We start from the raw sequence: 23,077 nt of genomic DNA, 5'->3' as shown, positions 1-23,077 counted from the left end.
TACAAGATTTAGAAGCTCTCATTACTTTTCCGATGTGTATGTTCAGATACAAAGGTTAAAATCAGCTTCTGGTATCGATCAGCAGCATTAATGTGCAATCTTTTCTTTTGTAGTGCTTTAAGGGGGGGCGTGACTTTTATGTCTCGAAAAATGGCTAACATTTTTTTTTAATCATTTTTGCCTCGTTTTCTACGGTGCCGTGAAGTTTCATTGCTGAAGTCCATTGAAAGTATTCTAAAAAATTATTTCCTTAACTGTAGTGGCACTGCATATCGGGGAAACACTCAAAGAGTGGCGTTTTTCTCCATTCCTGTTCTCTGTGTAGGTGATCGCATTGCGGAGCAGATTTCTTCACTACTTTTGTCTATTTTGACCCCATTTGTTTTTTTCCACTCATAGAACTCCGCTATATGATGAACATATTGGTTTTCAGAAAATTATGATGGATTGTAGATTTTTGGTGCGACACCTTGTTTGCATTTTAGACATGTTTACGCCAAGTGATTTCTAAAAAATTAAAATAAATATTTGTGGGAAAAAATCTAACAGTGTCGTCATGCATAGTGTGCATCCAGAAATGCAGTGAATGTTGTACCAGCCTTCTACCTCATTTTCTCAAGTCTTCAGGCTTTCCAGAAGGTACTTTAACAAGGTGAAAAGTTGGGCTGGTTGGTGCATGATCTTGTGGCGGGAACAGCACAGCACGAGACAAAGAAGGGAGAGGCGGGACATGACACAGCGGGCAGCGTTGTGTCCCGCCTCTCCCTTTGTCTCGTGCTGCGCTTCTCTCGCCACAAGAACAATTTCCAGAAGGTGTAGAAGAGAACAAGACTGTAGAAAAGAAAGTTCTTCAGGAAAAGCGCAGAAATTTTGTGTAATTCAGTTAAAAGGATTGCTAATAGGCAAAAAAATTTTATGGCAACCTATTGAACAAAAGAAAGTTGATTTTGAAAGAAGAGCATCAGTATAACTTTCCTCTTGCGGCTTGAGGCCACTTTGCTGTTTAAAAATATACTAACAGATAAAAACATAGTTGTCTTAAGGAAGGCTTTGAAAGTGAACTATGGTAGATACGTGATTAATCAAACTCGGATGATTCGAACTTTTCAAAATTTTGGACGGCTGGCTATATTTTCGATGCATTTTAATGCCACTAAATTCGTACCACGTATTGTCCTAAGGTTGCTTACCGTAAAACCTGCTTATAATTTGAGGCTTTTTTCTGGATTTTATCGTGTCAAATGTCCACCTCGCATTGTTATTTATTTATTATTACCTCAAAGGCCCCATTGAAGGGGTATTATATGAGGGGCTGCAATCCACAGTTCAGGGGAAGTTTTGTTATTGTTGAGTGCCGTTACCATCACGCTTGAAGCGAAAAGAGGCGCTATCTAGCGGTGGTGGCATAGGTTGGTAGTCTATTTTTCGGCACATGCTCACTGTGCCTCACGCCGCCCAGGATGATCGTGCCTCCCATGGTTTGGCTGTTTTTAAAAGGAAAGTAACCATTGCTGCCGAAAGCATCGGTACTGCATCAAGTGCTGCTACCTGGTCTGTATGAGGCCTGCAGTCATTGTTGCCTCTCTAGCCACGCTGTGCAGTTGGCGCGAAAAGGGACTCCACGTGGCCAGCCTTCACAAGCAGTCCCTAAAGTTTCAGTGCATACGTTTGCGCCGCCCATGACGGCCGAGGTTGGAGGTTTGCAGCACTATGTGAGCTGAAAATCTGGCCCCTCCAACCGGTTAATTCAGATGTGGTCTGTGTCAGTCGGAGTCACCGCACAGTTCCGTTTCGTGAGCTTCGCTACCAGCCCGCAATGAGATCGGCCGTGCATTATAGGGAGCCAAGGTCAGACGCTGATTTGGGCATTACTGTTCCGGCGCCTGTGTGCGTTCCCTTCGCTTCCTTCCGCATGGTCGTGTGCCGAAAATGGGCGGTCATTGTGAGCTGCTTATTGTGTGGTGGCTCCTCAGCTACTGCATCGCACCTGTGAAGGAGGCGGCAGTTGCAAGTCCAGCATCGTCCTGTGTCCCCCTCTGCCCTTCCGCTCGTTTTTATCTTTACAACTGGGTACTAACTGGCCCAGCTTTCTACCCGACTGAAAGGCCTTACCATTGTGAAGCAGTACTCCTTTGATATCTATTACAGTGGGCAAGCAGTATATCATTACGTTATTGCGAAAAATCGCCATTGCCATGCAGTTTTCACTAAAAAGCGGACGACAATTGCTGCTCTTTTCATCTATTCAAATTGTTGTGCTACAAAACTTTTTTGAAAGGTTTTTGTGCCCATTCAACATCATATAATACACCTTCGGATAATTTGTACCATTTTTTCACTTCCTTGAGTTGCAAATTAATGTGGTGTTACTCTGTTTGGAAACCAATCGATTACTGATAACTTTTTTTCTGCCATACAACCATTTGGAGACTGCTGGTTCAGTAAAGACATCACTACATTTCACCCATATAGCATTTAGCTATGTTTTCATGGAGGAAGACTTCTACATTACTGCTTGTATGCATAGATGTCCATGAAGCAAATCACATTTAGTTTTAGACCATATTAAGGTGCACATATGATAATTCAAACAAAAATCTCTGGTCCCTTGAAGTTTGAATTAATGAGAGCCTACTGCAGTTATTAAATACAAATAAAAATAGACAGGTGGTAAGGAACAGTTAAAACAAGTCTAAGCTGAAAAATGAACGCACAAGATCTAAACTGAAAAATGAACACAAGACAAATAACTAATAATGCAGAACTTACGGTTTTTGTATTTGGCTGGAAAACTTTAGTTTAGATTTTGCGAGGTGCGCACGGAGTTTGCAACTTTGGCTGTATCTTTGTGACAGTGTAAATTAGAAACATAACTTCTGTTGCAGTTCATTCAGGAATGAATCGGTTGCATTTTGAAAGTGGCCTCATACCTTAACTCCGTCCTTGTTTCTGGGCACACTCTATGTTTGACAGCTTTTTTCTGGACATTTCTAGTACAAATTTGAGACCAGTGCCATGTCACTTCATCAAAAATATGTGAGGAATCCAGCTTGGCAAAATTGCACTCTTGCCTCAACATGCAAGGTTTGGTCAGATGTTCCTGTTGTAGCTCTTTGCAGTTAAAGTAGTTATGTAAACTACCATTCAATTTATTGTGCTCGCAGTATGAGCATAGAGAAAGAATGAATAAGAGAGGACACTCCCATGGATCCCAGCATCCCAGTCAATTCTAGTGCACCTAGCAGTTGGTGAGAGCAACTGGCCCACGCTTTCTGTTTCAGTTTCACTGGCGCAAATTTCGAATTGCTTGCGTGCCTATGGGCCAGAGCTTCAAAGAGCAGACTCATCGGCTGGTAAAAGCTGGCTACCCCGAGCACCTGCTGATCTCAGCAGCTGGCTCCCTCTTAAAGAAACTGAAAGGAAGAGAAGGGAGTGCTGGCCCAGACCACCAACACAAGGCTGCAGCGGTGCCTTACCTGCACAACCTTTCTCACGGGCCTCACAGGCTAAAAAAAAAAAAAAAAACGGGCAAAAAGCAGCCGTTCGCGTTGTGTTCTCGACGCCCAACAAGCTATCCAAGCTTTGTCACAGAGTGAATGCCCCAGTGTTGCGAGGGCCAACCTGCCCAGCTAAATACCAGGCACCTTTCGTTCCCTTTGGTCGCCGGCGGCAGGCTTGGGCTTGGCGAATGCACAAGCAGACGCTCATTTGCTGGCATTTGCCCAGTGCTGTGCAGGCCTCTCGATTTCGTGGTGCGTTTTCGCTTCCCGAAGCTTCCGGTCATCTTCCGGTCACACCACCGGCCACCCGCTGTTCGCAGTAAACTCACAGAAGGAAGAAAAGGTAACAGATAGCAAGCATCCAACACAACCAAAGCGGGAGCCACTCCGAATGGCACAAAACAGCGTTGGGTGGTCACGTGGTATATTTGCGCCAATCCGAGCTCCTATTTCGGTGTGCCAGCCTCTGCAGTTGCCGCGGCCAGAAATATGTCATATGCCTCTTTTTTTTCTAGTTATTCTTAGTAGTCTTGCTTATTCTCGATGGAAGGTCTTCCGTGACTAACGTGAAAACTTTCTAACATGGTCATTCACTGCTCGTTCGGTTTGCCCGCACTGCGGCCGCGTTTTGAGAAGAGCATTCCTAGGCGCCTCCAACGGCCCACCACCGCCTCATGATAAGAATTAATTTCCTTCTTTTCTACTGCTCAGATAACAACCAAATTTGGTGAGAATATTCTTCATTAAACCAACAATCCAACACAACTCAAACTTAAAAACCACATTTTTTTTTCCGGAAATCAGTATTTTAGCCCCGCATCCCTCCTTAATCCCATCCGCCCACTTAACTTTCTGCCGCCTCTGTTTGCATGAAAACAGTCGCATCCTTTTGTATCCCGTCCATCCCTGAACGCTGAGAGGCCGTATAAACGTGTGTAAGAGCCGCTTTTTTTTTTTTACAAGATTCAAGGGCCAATTTGTTTAGTGCGGTCCATGTATGCGATGCGTAAAAAAGATTTTCTCTCTTTTCTTTTTCAAGTGAAAATAGCTTCCGCTGTGGCTTGCCTTGGAAAGCACGCCTTTTGCAGATTATATTGCTCATTGCATACTTTTGGTTGCACCATCGTTGAATGGACTTCTCATCCAAGTCGAATTTCCTGCCTGCCGCATGCTTGCCAGGTTCGAGAGCAAACTCTACTAGTATCAATTTAAAGCCAGCCATGTAGCTGTTAAAGGACTGTAGACACCGAGTTTTTGCTTGCGTGTTTTCTTCTTTCAAACGCTGCACTAGGTGTACACGGAGAGCCCGTGGTATTCACCTACAAGCACTAAATTTAGCATTGAATTTCTTCTTGACGCTGTTTCGGTTTTATTAACCGAACAATGGCTCTGACATGTTTGGGTCACGCGAGGAACAAAAAAAAAAAACGGCGATATAACTGCTGATACATTGTTTATATTAATTCTAACTATTGAAGCAGGCTCATTTAAATACAGTAGTGAGTTAAAACTATGTGTCAGCATTTATATTGTTACGGGGTTAGTTCAGCAGCAGGAACAATAGGCCGTACACAGAAGAAACACCAGAAACCAGCACTAGCACAAGCTCCAGCGTCCTTGTCGTCATCGACTGCCCAGAGACACAATAACATCCTCTTCGCTTCGCGCCTATGTACCGTAATAATATTGCCGTTTTTTCGTGCAACACGTGACCTAAACATCAACTAATAAGGAAGTATTTACTCTTTGACATCCACCCGACGCAGCCATACGGCTACAAAGGAAAGCTTTACAGCTTTCTCAGAAACTTCGTAGTTAAAGAAAAATTCATTCTGGTTCGGGGTTCGCACACAGGACCAGGACGAATTTTTCTTTAACTACGAAGTTTCTGTGAAAGCTGTAAAGCTTTCCTTTGTAGCCGTATGGCTGCGCTCGGGTGGATGTCAAAGAGTAATTACTTCCTTATTACAAATCTACTCCACCTTGGGGGATACCCCTAAACATTTGACCAAACATCACCTACACATCACAGCAATCGCTCGGTTGATGAAACCAGAACAGCATGCAAAAAGAAATTCAGTTAGAAATTATTGAACGCTTGTAGGCGAAAACCACTTCGGGATCCATGTATTCTAATGTCTAAAGCATCATTTGAAAGAAGGAAGCACTCACTAAATTTAGTTACGTGTCTATAGTCCTTTAACTATAGTTACGTGTCTGTAGTCCTTTAACTCTTTCGGGACCGCAGAAAAAGCAGGCAATTCGGATGGGTGTCAGAAATGATTTTTTATTACAAATACTCATTGCGCTATACAGCTGTGACATATTCACGCATAAAGAAAGATTAGACTTAAAAGTGATATATAGTATTTAAAAAAAGTCTCAAATTCGAGATTTTTTTTAGAAATAAACAAAAAAGTTCGAAAAGGCATGGATATACAAGTGAAAAAACACTTTAAAAATCCATTATATACAAAATGTGCTACATTGCCTTGTTTCTTGCTTGTGAAAATTTGGCACGCCTATCTACAACTGTTGAGTAAAGGTACTGCGCAAAATAATACAAACATGGATGAGAAGGGCACAAGGATGGGCGCAGACTCGCGACTGGGTTTATTCAGAACAACAACGCATACTTATAACACTTAGGAGAGCAGAAAGTTGGGCTAGTTGGTTGGTATGCATACTAAAGAAGTTGGCGCGGAAAAACGAGGACAAGCGTTCGTCTGTTTGTCTCGCTTGTCCTCGTTTTTCCGCGCCAACTTCTTCAGTATGCATACTTATAACTTCCACTCCACCATGTCAGTCACTAAGCGCAAGCGAGAAATCTGCATTCTGTCTGATAAAGTCTTATAGAGGTATCAGACAGAATGCAGATTTCTGGCTTGCGCTTAGTGACTGACATGGCGGTGTGGAAGTTAAAAGTATGCGTTGTTCTTCCGAATAAACCCAGTCGCGAGTCTGCACCCGTCCTTGTGCCCTTCTCGTCCATGTTTGTATTATTTTGCGCAGTACCTTTACTCAACGATGTGCGACCGACTCGCCCAACAACATGCACTCTGATCTACAACTGTCTTGTGTGAACTCTGGTGCCAGTGGTCGGCACTCAGGCGACTCAGCTCCCACGGTTCTTGTGCCACTCGACAAAACAGTTCCGGGCAGTTGTAAAACACAAGTGAACTTGGCATGTGCTGCAAAAGACATTCGTTTTGAGCTTGATTTTCTTTTGCTTATAGCACAGCTTGCAGTTTCTGCGTTTTGCCACTTTTTCCGGCTTGTGGAGCGCATGTTTTGCGACGGGTGGTAGAGGTACGTGTGCTTGTTTGGCACCGTCAAGATTCAGAAGCTGCTGAATGAGCTCTTCTCTAAAAGCTAGGTGGTCAAACCCGGCAGTGCGTGCCAGCTCAGGAATCTCTGGGTGCAATGTGCGGTGAGCTTGGAAGAGTACGAAACTGTTGATACATGCAATATCCACGCAGTGGAAGAACAGAGTCTTCCACCACCGCACGCTTCTCATTAAAACACTATAATAGCCAATCATTTGATACGATTTATCTACGACTAGCATGCCATTATTATAATCATGGATCAGCAGAGGCTTTGTTACAGATATCTGAGTTCAGGAGTTCTGTCTTCTTTCCCTTCTTTTTGCGGTGATCGTGTCATTTGCAGTATTAACCGGGCTCATCATATTGACAACACGCCGGTCTTTCCACTGAAGGTACAGGATGTTCTGATCGCGCAACCATTGAATGTCGCCGCGTTGAGCTTTTTTCTCCCATCGTGCATCCTTCAGTTCGGCAGGAAATCCTCGGTGATCCTTGCGTGTGGTTCCGCAAGCCAGTGTTTTTCGGCTGAGATGACTAAACAGGTGCATAGAAGTGTAAATATAGATCCTGTAGCCCTGATCAAGATATCTATGGCACAGCTGGCAAACAATGTTGAAAGTCAACCCATGGGGCCCTGGCTGCTCACGTTTACCGGTATGCACACTAAACTGCACAGTATATCCGGTGCCAGGGTCGGCTAGGACCCACAGCTTGTAGCCTCATTTTGTTACTTTGTCTTTGATGTACTGTCTGATGCCTGACCATGCGCTCATCCACGGAAAGATCGCGATGTGGCTGAAAAAGATTCGCTGACACTTCGTTCATGTGCCAGGAGCCACCACATGTATCGGAGCTTTCCTCTTGAATTTTGAGTGACATCGTCCAAGTCTGCAACATACAACATTGCAAGAAGAGCTATAAACCGGCGTCGCCGCATGATCCGTGGTGGGAACAGGCCACTGTACAGATTTCCTACATTCCAGTACAACTTGAGCCGAGGAACCTTCACAACGCCCATGTAAATAATGAGTGCGATGAACTTCAGCATTTCACTTGGGGTGACTTCTTCCCAAGATCCGTCGGAACTAGCATGCGTTGGTTTCGCTGAAATGTTAGTCTAAGCATATTTGTTCGTGTTTTCACAAATGGTTTCGATCACGTTCATCGAGAAAAACGGAAGAAAGAAGTCCAGAGCAGTCAGGAATTTTTTTTACCCGCTTCTGAGTGCCACGCACACTTCAGCATCCAAGTGCACGCCGGGTTCCCGTCTTGGCGAAAACTCAATCCGCTTTTGCGCTGGCGGCAGCAAATCATTACTGTAGCTTGTTGAGACCCTACCAAGTAAAGATAAAATAATGAGAACATATAGCGAGCCCGTTTACATACTTCAGAGAGAACTGAATGTGGAACTATGCTCACCTTCGGCTACTTGATAAAGTCCGCGGTTCATCATCGTCCGAATCAGAGTCCGAAATGAAATCGGAGCTACCGAAGTCGTCTTCAGATTCTTCGCTGCTTGGTTCATCAAAAAAATCTGTTGCCGAAGCAGCGGAATCGCGCGATTGACGGCGGTCTCTTTGAGCGACCGCATGCGGGCACGATGCCATTTTCCACGGCGTCCGCTGCACTCTGGAAAATGCTTGCTCACGTATCTCCGCATGATGGAAAACGAAAGAAACTACGTTGAAACCGAGATTCTAGTTCCTGACAACCCCCTAGATGGAGCTACTTGTCCAAGCACATGGAAATTTGAACGTGGCAGCACATGCAAAACCGTCGATCATACATGATCGATGGCCTTATGGGTCGGTCCCGAAAGAGTTAAGGTGTTTCCCATCGTGCTAAATATTCTATGCACAGCCGCAATTTATAAAAGAAAAAAAAAGCAAACTGCACTCAAAAGCCACAACACACGTTCAGTTGATAGCCACAGAAAGCTCTAGCTGGTGATACTTATACCGATATGGATAGCAGAAGTTGACATTGATTGAGATCTGCGATGGTTCTCAAGCACTAATCTCTGCAGCACGGGTGTAAAAAAGAAAATAGCAGTGCAGCCTCCATGTTCTGTAGATGCATTTAATGGAACAGCTTGTCAAGTGTGCACTCTGAAAGGCAAGCAGTAGGTAGGGCACCGTACCAAAGTGTCCTCTTAAGAATGGTGAACGGGGTGTATTACAGAGCTGACATGATGTTTTTCAAGCATGCATGTTGAAAACGTGCAGTTTGAGAGTTTCAAACTTGATAGTAATGTGCATGAGTCAGTTAGCCCAGTGTATTTGCAGCAGTACCTTAACTGGTGTGGCAGGGTGTTCATTCTCACTGTGTGAAATACTTGTCCGATTGCATTGAGCTGCTTGAGCAGCGTCGGGGGTGTGTTGAGAGAAATGTATTTTTCGGAATACTTTGAAGTGCATAGATGTTTGAAAAAATGATCCAGAGAGCGGGCCAGAGCAGAGCAGACCTCTTTCTCGCAGAGTGACGACAAGGACTGTGTGCTCGACTGCCCCAGCCGTACCAACTGTGTGGCCCAGACGTGCTGTGGGCCCCGGGGCAAAGAGGGTGGCGGTGCTCCACCTGACGTGCCCCCTGCAGAGGGAACCACACTGCGTCAGCGGCCCATGGCTGAACTAAGCACCCCAGCCTGAGGGGAACATTGCTGGGTCCTCAAGAGGGCTTCCATTACTACTGCTGGCACAGGCCCCCTGCCCGCATGGAGTAAGCAGGTGGCCGCGGAAGTCACAAGGCTGCCTCGATTTTGTTCATGTGCTGCCTAGTGGGCTTGAAAGACCATGCCACGTGCTGCTGCCATGCAGTATTGTTGCTGGACTCCACATGTTCGCCATACTCGCCACCGGACACCTGGTGTGCCGCAGGACTCGGAAGTGATGCTGGTCACGGCCAACTGTGATGACTACACCCAGCTTTGGGAGAAAGCTGTGGTGATTGGCCTGCCACGAAAGCACTGAAACATGATGCCCCTGTGCAAAGCAGTGGAAAGAAGTCTGAAAGTAAAAATAATGCCTTTAAGTTGTATCGTGTGTACTGGTTGGCGCACTGTCGCATGTGCAGTGGAGAGGGCTTATGATATATGTATTGCCTCGTATAAGTCTACTCTGAATATAAGTAGACCCCAAACTTGCTGCCTGAAAAATAGTTCACCCCAAATAAGGCTGATGCACACCCCTTTCCCTATCACTTCATGAGATGGCAGTGCGGCTCACAGCTACAGTGAACTAGAATAGGGGTAGTGTGCTCACTGGCCGGGCTGGAGTGAAGCCGCCTCTGTCTCAAAATGGCAGCGGCGCTGCTGTCGTGTTCACTGTAGGAAGGCAGGGAAAGTGGCCCAGGCATATGCGGGATAAAATGCCGTGTTACTGCCAAGAGATTGTGCCTGTGCGGACTAAACTAGTCTGCATCATGTCTGTCGTTCAACATTAGCGGATGAAGGATTAATAATATTCTCATTCGCATGAAGGCAGGGCAGAGTCAAGCGCATGGAGCGCAGGTGCACAGCGGCCGCTACTTTGTGATTCCAAGAACTCATCAGCATAAATTGCGGACTCGACGCTCTCCATCATCCAACCAACGCGAGCATAAGCTTTGAGCACACCAGCTCGGCTACGGCGTGTCGCTTTATTCCCAATTTTAATGTAGACAAATATCGTTTCAGATCATGGCTAATTTTCAGCTATGAACTTCACACAAACTTCACTACCATGCAGTTCATTTCGAGACTCGCTGGCTCTTTTCGAATTGCCTGTACCCACCCATCACTTTGATCTTGCATGCTGTAACTCCTCTGCCGTAGCATCAGCCTAAATGTGTTTAGCAGATCTGAAATTATGGTTTATGGGGGTTTAACGTTCCAAAGCAACTCAGGCTATGAGGGATGCCTTAGTGAAAGGCTCAGGAAATTTAGACCATCCGGGCTTCTTTAAGGTGCACTGACATCACACAGTACACGGGCCTCTAGAATTTCACCTCCATCGAAATTCGACCACCGCGGCCTGAATCGAACCCGCGTTTTTTGAAAATTTGGAATTAAACAGTACACGAAGCCCAAGTCTTTAGATGGGGGGCAAAGACAAATTTATTTTTATTGTTTGAGATAAGTGCACAGAGAAAGCAAGTGTCGCAGTGGTTCAGCTACGGCTCAACTTCAAGTGCTTGGCCTGTTCACGTATGCTCACTCCTTTCACAAAAAAAGTGAAGCCTGACTACGATGTGAAATTTAGAAATTAACTTGGAAAGAACTTCTGCGTGAAGATGGCAACCGACCTCTTTACACAGCCTTGCCCTGACCACATCCAGCACATCAAAGATGCTCTCTGAATGGAGTTTGCTTTGGCTGCAGCATTCTGTAAAAAGGTTCTCCAGCTTCAGCATAGAATCATAGAGCTGTACAGAAGGGTAGATGAACCATACCTTGTAGCAGTATTTTGTGTACCTGGCAAGTTAAAAACTGTCATCAGTGGCTGATATAGTTAGGAGGCCAATGCCTATTTCACACTTTGCCTTTACGACACATTTTCGTGCTACATAGCCTGCACTGTGAAAGACTAGTCGTTAGTCACTCCTCTCAGCTACATGCTGACTATGATCACGACACACTCCAGCTTGGTCAACCAGCAACTTCTCTATTGTTCCTGTTCGCATGCGAAGTTCAGATATCTCAGCAGCGTCCCTATCTTCCACATCAAGCAAAGAGGCCAGTATAGATAGAATCTTCACAGTTTCCTTGAGAAATGCATTTTGCCAAGCCAAAAATGAAAGACGTGACGAAAGTAGAAGGCGCCGACCAAAAGAAAGGATGGGATGACGTTTCGGTTCCCCCACGGGAGCCTTGTTCACAATGCGGCATAACGTAGCTTCGTCGTTTATTTATACACGTCGCATGAGCGAACCCAGGCACCTGGCATACATTGGGGGCAAGTTTTTGTCATTTCGATTAAGCGTGTGTGCTGTCGTCTGATTAATCAGCGATTCCAGATAGAGCCATGACTTCCTGTCTCTTTCTTTTGCGATAACATGTGCCTCTGCCCAGTTTATGTTGTGTGCGGCGGACACCGAGTGCTCTGCAATGCGCTTGCCGGCATAGCCAGTATCGAAACCCGGTGCGAAGCAATGGTTCTGCAGGCGACCCGGCATTTCTTTTCCTTTACGGAACACTCTCTCAATCTATCCAGGAAGCTACATCCTTGCATTGCAGATGCGTGGGAGACGAAATAATGATCTAAAACACTCCACTGAATCCTCCAAAGCAAGCACAAAGATAGAACAACGCACAACAGAGACCAAAAAACGACTCCCAAGTGCGTCACCTCGCCAACTTGTGCCGCGGCGACTACAGTATTCGGAACGGCGGCGACACCTAGCGGACAAGCGGGAAACTAAAAAATGTCGACACCAGAGGCTTCACCTCGGCCTATGGAGACGTGGCGCAGTGAGCGCACTACCCAATATTCTAGTTCACTGTAGCACAGCCGAAAACAATCCCAAGGCCATCAGTCGGAAGCAAATATACAATTACAATATACTGGGGGCCCTCAGGGGGGCCCAGCAGGAAGGTCAAGTATAACATATTTGCAATAACATTAAAATTGGCACACATAATGCAGTAATCAAAACAGTTGGGGCTAAGAATAACCAAATCTCGCTGTGTAAAATAATGAAACAGAATACATCAAAACTGAGAAAGAGAAAAATTGTTATTTCAAACACTGAAATAGTGCTCAATACAGCCACATTATAGCAGGTTAGCCTTGGGTTGTCAAGATTCACTTAACGCGATCAAGTCGACAGTACTCCATTCTATAACATTATCAATGGTTCGACGAAAGTTCATCTGGTCAGGCATTTTATTAAAGAAAAAGGAATGCGGTCACTGACCATGTCATGAAATTCAAAGACGTTTCGGAACCTCGTACGGGTTCCTTGATCACTGAGCGGGACAAGAAATTTCCACGGCCTATATACGTAACAGGTGGCGCAAAGAGCGTGCTTAGATGGATGGCATGGTTCCTTGCGCACGGTTCATGGTAGCTGGTGTCGATTGGATGATCAGAGATTCCATCAGCCGCCGAGATGACATGTTCCTTTCCTTCGCGATGACAGTGGCGGAGTCCCAGTCAATCGTATGAGTATGCTCTTGCACATGCTTGGCAATGGCGTGAAGACACATAAGGACAACTGGCCCCTCAGGGTGATCGTGTCGGAAAAAGGCACCTGGCGGCACTCCATGGGCAAGTTTCTACAAGACTCACTGTCTTTGTTGGCCGTGGAAGATCCGTTCTAGGTTAAGAAGCTTGAAGAAGTATCTGCTTTCCTTCATGGCTCATGCCCGAAAGGTGTGTGTTTTTTCTATCGATGTAAAGGATCTTTACTACTCACTACCGCACCCTTCTCTGTTCGATGTGATTAGAGAAGGCATTGAAGCTCTGTGTACCGTTCGGTTTCAGAATGCCTGCGGAATCGGCACAGAGAAGTTCCTCGAAGCTATGGCCTTTTACCTAAGTTCGACGTTTATCAGCTTCAATAATGAACTGTTCGTACAGAGGCAGGGCGTGTGCATCGGCTCCTGTGTCGCACCTCTACTCAGTGATCTCCTGCTTGCAAAGGCGGATCGTCGGCTAAAAGAAGCGTTGCTCAACACCAACGTAATAAGGGTTTTTCGTTTTGTCGACGACTTCCTCGTCGTCTACAAAACGTCTGATCAGGACCCAGGCAAGGACGTGGAGGCCCTTTTCAAGGTATTTTCTGAAAACTTAGGAGAATTTGAATCGACAAAAGAATTGCCTGATGAAGGCCAACTTCAGTACCTTGACCTGCGGTTGTTTCCAAGTGAGGACCATCTGTGCTGGTGCTATGCTCAGAGGTCAAAGAAAAACCTTTTGCCATACTCTTCCTCGCATACGAAGCTCGTCAAACGAGCAATAGCCTTGGGTGCCTTGAAGAATGCCCTCAAAAGATCGTGCTATCACCGTCAGCAAGCTAGCACAGAGTCCCAGCTGAAACGTCTACGCGAAGCGGGCTTCCTGGATGCCCTCATTTCAGGGATCGGATTCAAGCTCCTGAAAGATCGCCAATCTGGCCACCCGAAGAAGCCACGGAAAGAAATAGAGAAGAGGGCTGTTATGCCGTATCTACACGGGATCAGCCACTCGAAGAAGATAGTAGGGCGCGCTGGAGTGGATTTGATTCTAACTGCACCCAGAAAGTTCAATTTGCTTTGCAGATTGGTGAACGAAGATGCCCCAAAACCAGCGCGGTGCAGTAAAAAGCATGAACAAATAAATGTTCACCACCTGTGACACTGAGGTAATTTACGAGATCCCGCTGTCATGCGGTGCATCGTATGTGGGTCAAAGTGGACGTTGCATAAACGACCGTTTACGAGAGCACGCCACTAACATCCGCACGGGATACGGCAGCACGCTGGCAAAACACGTTTCTGGCTGTCACTGCACACCTAACCTTGGACGAAGCCAGATTTTGAGGCGATATAATCACCAGCACAAGCGCAAGTTGTATGAAGCTTTCATCATTGATAGGAAAGCCGCGTCATGCGTTAGCACACCATCAATAGCATTGACAAGAAAAGAGATTCAATATCTTGAATAACTATGACGACATGACGCGACAGAAGGAATTCTTCCTCGCCTTCCACTGTTTTTGTTTTTTCCTTTCTAGTATTTATTGTGAGCAATGCAATAAAACCTGCAGGTGTAAGTCAGCGCTGTGTGTGTGCGTGTCTCCTTTCTCGTGTCCCGTATAAGCGCACTGTTTTTCAGTAGGAACCATGCCGCCCATCTACGCACGCTCTTTGCGCCACGTGTTACGTATATAAGTCGCGACAATTTCTTCTCCTGCTCAGTGATCAAGGAACCCGTACGAGGTTCCGAAACGTCTTTGAATTTCATGACATGGTCAGTGACCGCATTCCTTTTTCTTTAATACAATGCCTGACCAGACGAACTTTCGTCGAGCCATTGATTATGTTAACTACCGGAGCACATATGGACAAGACGTCGTTACAAAGATACGCCGATTCGTCTCGTTGAGTTCTAAGGTAGCTGCGTTCAAGATGCACCTGGACTTCAACCTTACGTGCAAACGGGAGGACTTAACGCCGAGGAGCCTGCGGCTGGGAAGACCGGTCGCCACGTCTTGGGGCCACCAGATTATTCGACAGGCCGAGCGGAAGCTACTGCAGGCGCGTGTTCTCGAGTGCCGTCAGAAGCTATGGACTTTGGAAACACAAACGTTCTTTGCTCATCGGCAGCTGGAGCATCTGATGCCAGAGGACTTTCCAGAAGTGCAGTTGCACGCGAACTTTATCGCTACTATGAGGAACGTTGTCGTAGAATGGCACAGGATAGGAAGCTGCAGGCACTCCGACCAAAAGTGTCCCAAGGCGCACAAGACGTCATCAACCTTTCCTCCTATACGCCGACGGAGAAGGAGGCTGTGGTGTTGTCCCGTGGTTTGAATTTCAACATACAAGCATCACCGAGGCCAAACGAAGTTGTGTGCGCGGTCGAAAGAGCAGTTAGTCAACTTCCCTCTGCCGTTCGAGAAGAGGAACGCACCCATGTCATTGGTGTGCTCTCCGGTTTGCGGAAACACAGTGCAAGAACGCGGTCTTGGGAGCAGAAAAGCAAGCCATTCGCAGCCTGCGAAATAACAGTAGCATCGCCATCCTTCCTTCCGACAAAGGCAATGCCAGTATTGCTTGACAGGAGCGACTACAACAAGAAATTGTTGGCCCTTCTCGGAGACCATCGGACTTACACTCGTCTAGCCCGTGACCCAACAAGCAGACTACAGACCAAGCTGCAACAACTGCTAGCCAGACTGTTCAGTTTGGTTCCTCCGCACCAGAAGAGCCGTTATTACCGGCTGCTGTGCACAAACGGTTCAACTCCTGCAATTTACAGCCTGCTTAAGTCCACAAGCCTGGGTTACTGCTTCGACCTATTGTCGACTTCACCAGATCGCCACTTTATAGACTATCAGGCTATCTTCACCATGTGTTGAGTCCTCTAGCCGGTAAGACATCAACGCATGTCGGAAATTCGTCCTCCACGTTTGCATCTAAGTTACATGGCATCTCGCTGAGTGAAGATGACATTATGGTTTCGTTTGACGTCACATCGCTTTTTACTAGCGTACCAGTGGATTTAGCAGCACCTACATGTGAAAAAACCCTGGAAGCTGACACTGGTCTTTCTGGCCACACACCCTTTGTCGTTCCAGAACTTTGCGAGCTGCTGAGATTTTGCCTTGGCAACACTTATTTTTCCTACAGCGGCAGTTTCTATCAGCAGACACAAGGCATGGCAATGGGGGCGTCAATATCAGTTACTATGGCCAATTTAGTAATGGAAGCCCTGGAAGAAAGAGTACTAGCCACTTTCAATCCTGCAATCCTGCACCCAAATTCTTCTACCGCTATGTAGACGACTGCTTCTGCATTTTGAAGGAACAAGACGTCTCGCGCTTCCTGGACAGCCTAAACGCCCAGAATGCGCATGTACAGTTCAACCTTGAACTTGAGAGAGACGGCTCTCTGCCATTCCTGGATGTACTGGTTCGCAGGGATGAGGGCGCCCTCACTTTCTCGGTCTATAGGAAGAATACGCATACAGGTCGCTACCTCATTTTATGTCATCTTATCCGGCTGGCCACAAGACGTCGGTGGTGCCGTCCTTAAAAACACGTGCCGTATGCATATGCTCAGATGAAAATTCATTGCAAAACGAGCTGAGGACGATTCACCGAGAACTGACTAATAACGGTTACCCTAGTCGCTTTGTCCACAATATTCAGAAGCGGATCTTGCAGCCGGAAACACAAAGCAACAAGACATTCCAGGCGCGTCTGCCATTCCGTACGTGCAGGGAATCAGCGAGGCACTATCGCGCGTGTTTTCAAAATATGACATGCGCATTGCCCACATCCCGACCAGCAAGCTCCGTAACCAGCTCGTGAATGTGAAAGATAAACTTCCGATTGAAGCATTTCCAGGTGTCATCTACCAGATCCCATCTGCTGAGATTGCCCCCAGGTTTACGTTGGCGAAACAGGAAAGTTTCTCGGAAGGCTTAATGACCACAAACGTGACGTCAGAAATAATAATCACACGACGAATGCCATTGCCGAGCATGTGCAAGAGCATACTCATACGACTGACTGTGACCACGCCACAGTCATCGCGAAGGAAAGAAACGTGTCATCTCGGCGGCTGATGGAATCTCTAATCATCCAATCGACACCAGCTACCATGAACCGGGTGCAAGGATTCATGCCACCCATCTACGCACGCTCTTTGCGCCACGTGCTACGTATATAAGCCGCGACAATTTCTTGTCCCGCTCAGTGATCAAGGAACCCGTACGAGGTTCCGAAACGTCTTTGAATTTCATGACAGGGTCAGTGACCGCATTCCTTTTTCTTTAGTACTCCATTCTGCTTTCCTTGCATGCAGCTGGCCAACTATAGTGGCAAACTGAACTGCTAGTCCTCCTGTAGTTCCGGATTCAGATATGAACATTCTCTGTAGGTTACTGGAACTCTGCTCTACTGCTCCTCGGGAAAAGTGGCAGCCAGGTTCAGCGAGCTAAACCCAACCACTTAAAGCCGCCCCAAAGACCAGGAGGTGCTTGCCATCACCACAGTATCTGCGGAAGCTTATAGTCTACTCTTGTACTGGGGACCCCGCCCACAATTAATCTGCTCCAGTCTCCTTTAATGCAATAGAAGTTTACCCTCTCTCCTTTGAAAAGCGGCTGCGGCTCCTTGTGCTAAACTATTCCGGAGCCCTCCACCACCACGGCACTTCTTTCTTCACTCCCACCTTCTTCCAAAATCATTTCCTTTCCTGAAAAACAAATTTTTCTCTCAAATTTTTGTAATGGAACCATTTTTCATATATATATATATATATGTGTGCATATAAGGCAAATGAAATCAGGGGCTCGTTTGACAAACATGAAGGAAGCCAACAGTCACCGAAACCAAGGTGCATAGGGGAATGTTTTCTTTTTTTATTTGTAGTGGTGATGAATGGGAGAATAATACTTAGAATAATCTGTCGCTTCAAGAAAATTACTTCTAAAGCAGCAGAAAAAACAACCATACCGCTTGTTGAGTTGCGTGGTTCATGCGAAGGAGCAGACAAGTTTCCAGGGGCGAAGCGACGTTTATTCCCACATGTTCGTCGGTGCGTGGCTGATGAGGTAAGCCCGCGCGCTGGCTGCGGCGCACGCCTTTTATTCGTTTTGCGCGCCTGCGCATTAACGACTGCGGCGACAGGCCGGACACCACATCCCTCCGCTTTTATATTGGCTAATTGAACAAGCTAAACTCCAGCTTGATATCTGTCCGGTGGTCGACGGTCTCTAGCCGGGTAGCGACTTGCACCTGCAGTCTGGATCTCTTGCGAAGCGGCAGGACCACTGGTGGTAGGAGCGGAGGATGTCACTGGGTCGACGCTTGGTGGAAGCGCCAGGAACTCTTATCCCTCCTGGTCAGATGCCTCGCGGTCCGGATCCGTGGGCCGCGGGAGCGGCTGGTCCTTGTGACGACGCCAGGTAAAACTGGCTCTGGCTGTGGTAGCACGAACGGTAAAAGACAAACTGCCAGACTGCCCCACAACAACACCAGGGACCCAGTTTGGTCTGCTTCGATAATTGCAAGCCATCACTTGGTCACCGACTGCTATGTCACAATCACGACGTGGCCAAGCCAAGGATTGCTTGAACTGATTATATGCAACCCTTCCTCCCACCGCTGGCTTAACAACATCGAGTCGATTTCGCAGCCGTCGTCCTAGTAACAAGTTTGCTGGTGACTCACTTGTTGTCACATGGGGCGAGTTGCGATAGGTAAGCAAGAACTTGTGAAGCCTCAGATGTAATGTGTCTGCTCTGCTAGATTTACGAAGAGCGTTTTTAAGCGTCTCTGCAAGCCCGTTTGTGCCGGGATGATACGGTGCTGTAAGCACGTGACGACAGCCCAATTCTTTTACAAAAAGCTTGAACTCTGGAAGTGAACTGCGGGCCATTATCAGTGACAATGGTTTCTGGGAAACCAAACCGTGCAAGCATCTCTCAATTTTTCAACTGTAGCATCCGACGTAGTCAGGCGCATAACAAATACTTACGGCCACTCGGAGTGCGCATCCACGACTACAAGAAACATTGCGTGCAAAACGGGGCCAGCAAAATCTATTTGTACGCGCTGCCATGGTACTGTCGGCCAAGACCAAGGAGGCAGGGGTGCTTTGCACGGCTCGCAGCATTGTTCTTGACAACTTGCACAGGCCTTGACACGATGCTCGAGGTCCGCCTCAATCAAGTCTTCCTCCGTGGCCTGGATGGACAGCCACCACACACTGTGAAAAATAAAACACCTTTATAGGAGTTTTCAGGTGTCTATAATTCACACCCTTGCATCCTACCCTCAAAGGTGTTCCGAGATTTCATTCCAGGGTCATTCCACGCCAAACCTCCCAGACGTTGCGCTCGGCCATCTCCAATTTGTTCAAAAAAATTCACGGAAACTTATCCTAATATGTGTAAAGAAAACGTGAAATATTTTTGCCGAAAAATTTATTCGTGAGGTGAGGGCAGTTTGAATACTTAGAAAAGGCAAGAAACCAAGCACTACTCAATAATTAATAAATTCAAATTTTTAGAAAACACTTCAAAAATTTTTTCATTGACATTTGCACAGATTCTGCCTTCCGTTTTAATTCGGAGGATGCAGGTTTACATGGCATAAATATTTTTAAAAAATCGAGAAAAAGTATGAAAATGTGCCATTTTTGGCGTTTCTTGTTCTAAACATCAACTATCTCTCGGAAATTCGGAAACAGCCATTTGGTTTCTCTAGATGTCTAGAACCTATAATAAATGTTATAGGTGATGACACTGCATTCACAGAAGTAAAAAAAAAATACTAATGTTGCAAAAAGGCGTTTTTAGCCAAAAACACTCGTTAATTCACCATGAGGTGGTCCAAGTAAAAATACAATGGCGGGTGACGTACGGTTTATTACCTTTCATTTCTTAAATTGTAATCGAAGTAAATTTCGTTTAAAGCGAGAAAATAATTTTTGAAGTTGAGCTCTCGGGCCGCAAGTTGTGTCGCCTGTTAACGCCTCTTCACCGCAGAACACGGCAACTGGCATGGCAGGACACTTTAGGCCAGATAACTTCGTTCGCTGTCGTGCATTTTTATTCGGCGGATGGTATGCAATAAACGAGATCGTTTTCGCTTACGAAGTTCGAGCAGACCCGCTTTGGTGCGGGGTTGCCAAGAGAAGAACAAGGGTATTCAACGTGCTGTCTTGCATGGACCACGAGGAGGGCTGACCAGCTTGCATGGCAGGCGCATCACAAGCGTTTTATTTATATCTAAATAAGATCTCGGAGAGAGTGCGCCTCGGAGCGCATGCACGTGAAGGTGTGAGTGCACGCCGCTCCAGCGAGTAACGCGAGACGTTCTGGCGGTGAACGCGGCCCGCTCGCGCATAGGTGTGTCTCTCACATGAAGGTACATCTCGAGCATAGTGGCTCGTCTACAGTTGTCGCGGGAGTATTAATGCAGAAATTGCACTTATTAAATCAAATACATCACATCGGAAACAACCGGGCATGAGCCTCTGATGGCCACAAAGGTCAGGTGCCACGTGGTGCTGCTGCGTCGCGGATTGTTTCAACACCGGATCGTTCTGGTCATTTACAGATCGGCGTCTCACAAGCTCTTATGCTTGTGCCTACGTCTGTCATGCCGCCGACAAGAATGACGGACTGCGACAGGACCACACCGAACAACTAGCTCACTTGGACATGAGCCGGTCTAGCAACGTTAAGAAAATATTTTCCCGCGAATACCTGTTCGATTACTCAACGTTCCCATGCTTGCCTGCAGTGCAAACCTTACTTAAGAGCAAGAACTATAGATTTCGAGTGGCTACAGTGTCTGCAGTATCGTGCTCTGCGGTGAAGAGACTAAGAAACGACGCAACTTGCAGCCTGAGAGCTCAACTTCAAAATTTGTTTTCTGGATTTAAATAAAAATTACTTCGATAAAAACTTCAGAAATTAAAGGCAATAAACCGTTCTACGTAACCCGCTATTGTTTGTATTTTTACTTGGACCACCTCAGGGTGAAATTAACGAGTGTTTTTCCCTCAAAACGCACTTTTTGCAACTTAAGCATTTTTTTTACTTCTGTGTAAGCAGTTTCATCACCTATAACATTTATTATAGGTACTACACATCTAGAGAAACCAAATGGCTGTTTCCGAATTTCCGAGAGATAGTTGATGTTTAGAACAAGAAACGACAAAAATGGCACATTTTCATACTTTTTCTCGATTTGTTTTAAATATTTATGCTGTGTAATGCTGCATGCTTTGACTTATATCGAAAAACCGAATCTGTGCAAATGCCAATGAAAAAATGTCTGAATTGTTTTTTTTTAATTTGAACTTGTTATTAATTATTCAGCAGTGCCTGGTTTCTCGCGTTTTCTAAATATTTAAACTGCCCTCACCTTAAGAATAAATTTTTTTCGACAAAAATGTTTCACGCTTTCATTACGCACATTACGATAGGTTTCCATGAATTTTTTTTTTAAAATTGGACATGGTCAAGCGGAACGCCTGGGACGTTTGGCGTGGAATGACCCACCACCGTCAGGCGGGAACTTAACGGAAATGGTACACCCGAAAATGATGAAATTGAAACAAAAGGCGTTAGGGTGCACATGATGCAATAGCCTCCCACCAAAGGGCATTTTTGCAATTCTAGCACCCTTACACCCTTGGAATAAAAATGCATGCATTGGGTCTAGGTATTTTATTACAAGCAAATAACAGTGTTTATATGCCTTAATACTTACTGTAGCTTACTTATGAGATATGTCCACTGATTTTCATAGCAGTGGAGGGGCGGCATGCACTTGCAGAAAGGATGCATTCAGTTGGAAATGACACCATGGCACAAATATTCAACATTTATTTCGGTACACAAGTGCACACATAAAGTTCTGCTTGGAGAGATGCAAAAGGAAAGGCTGGTGCAAACAAGAAGCGGCAGAAGATCCCTAGAAAAGTTCGGATACACTTTGAAAAAATACTAGAAAAGGAAGTAGACATCCCCGACAACATCAGAGCCACTATCAGTCTGCTCACTCCCCAAAAACATGGACCCAAGCCTACACCTGGCTAGGAAAAAGGCGAGAGCAAAGTACATGGAAGAGAAAGTGGCGGTCAAAGCAAATACAGTATCTGTGGACGCGTGCAGATATAGAGGAAGAAACGTGAGAATGGCAGCGGTAGCATTCAACTGGGAGGGCGCAGAATTTGCTAGCGCATCCATTAAAAACGTTACGGTTGATGAGGGCGACGAACTCGCAGTTGCTCTAGCGATCGCCGAAGGCAACCGGATCGGAAAATCTTTAACCATCCTAACGGGCTCGAAAGAGGCATGCAGGAACTACATGAAAGGAAGGATAGGTGATTGTGCAAGACAGGTCCTAGCACAAGTGGCTCCAAAAAAAGACCAGGCGAGGCATGTGATTTTCTGGGTACCCGGACATGCGGAAGTATGGGGCAACCTCAGAGCCGATCAGACCGCTCAAGCTTACAAGAACCGAGCCTCACATCCACTCAGCCTGGAGGGGGCCTCAGAAAATGTGATGCCCTCCTCAGAAATCACCAACTACTACAGAAGGGTAAGGAAAATTTATCAGGAACTGCACTCTAGCCTGACTCAGGAAGAGGCAGTCATATAGAGGAGGCTCCAAACAGAAACCCTAGCTTATCTTTTAATATTAAATATGGATCCAACGCAGTACTGGGACACGTGCCCCAAATGCAGAAGCAGACCCATGGTGTATCACAACGTGGGAGTGCAAGGAAAATTATAGTTTCCATAATCAGAAAGAACCGGGAGCAGTGGGAGGAAGCGCTTTCCAGCCACAATCCAGCCTTCCAACGAAGGCTGGTACAACATGCTGTGAAAGCTGCCAGATCCAATGGGGCCCTGGAATACGGGCTCCATCCGCTGAAGAGGGCGAAGACGACGTCTGAACTCTCAAGTGTATAGAAACTAGAGCAATAATGTTTATCCTATCCATCTCCATGCAGCCATAAATGTGGCTGCTGGTAAATTATACATATTTTTAGCGCAACCACGACAGGGACACGGAGACAAACACGAGCGCTCGTGTTTG

The 23,077-nt window shown here is 46.2% G+C and overlaps 1 protein-coding gene across 14 annotated transcripts in view; it reads left to right on the top strand.

The window, feature by feature from the left end:
* The window catches only part of LOC144127783 (proton-coupled zinc antiporter SLC30A1-like), a 188,738-nt gene that overhangs the window by 87,311 nt on the left and 78,350 nt on the right, over window positions 1–23,077 (top strand). For 3 of the 14 annotated variants that reach the window (XR_013313564.1, XM_077660686.1, XM_077660689.1), the window contains one exon: window positions 9,307–9,859. The exons of 8 other annotated variants lie outside the window; for them this stretch is intronic. Coding sequence is in view for 4 of the 6 variants with exons in the window: in XM_077660686.1 (XP_077516812.1) it covers window positions 9,307–9,477 (171 nt within the window). In the remaining 2 variants the exon portion in view is untranslated. Of the gene's footprint in view, window positions 1–9,291; window positions 9,860–23,077 lie in introns of those variants that run through there. 3 more of the 14 variants (XM_077660685.1, XM_077660688.1, XR_013313563.1) reach the window with 2 other exon arrangements.

This window comes from Amblyomma americanum, chromosome 4, assembly GCF_052857255.1.
Source record: "Amblyomma americanum isolate KBUSLIRL-KWMA chromosome 4, ASM5285725v1, whole genome shotgun sequence".
Taxonomy (NCBI): domain Eukaryota; kingdom Metazoa; phylum Arthropoda; class Arachnida; order Ixodida; family Ixodidae; genus Amblyomma; species Amblyomma americanum.
The sequence above is the reverse complement of the archived record's forward strand: the minus strand, read 5'-3'. Positions and strand labels throughout refer to the sequence as shown.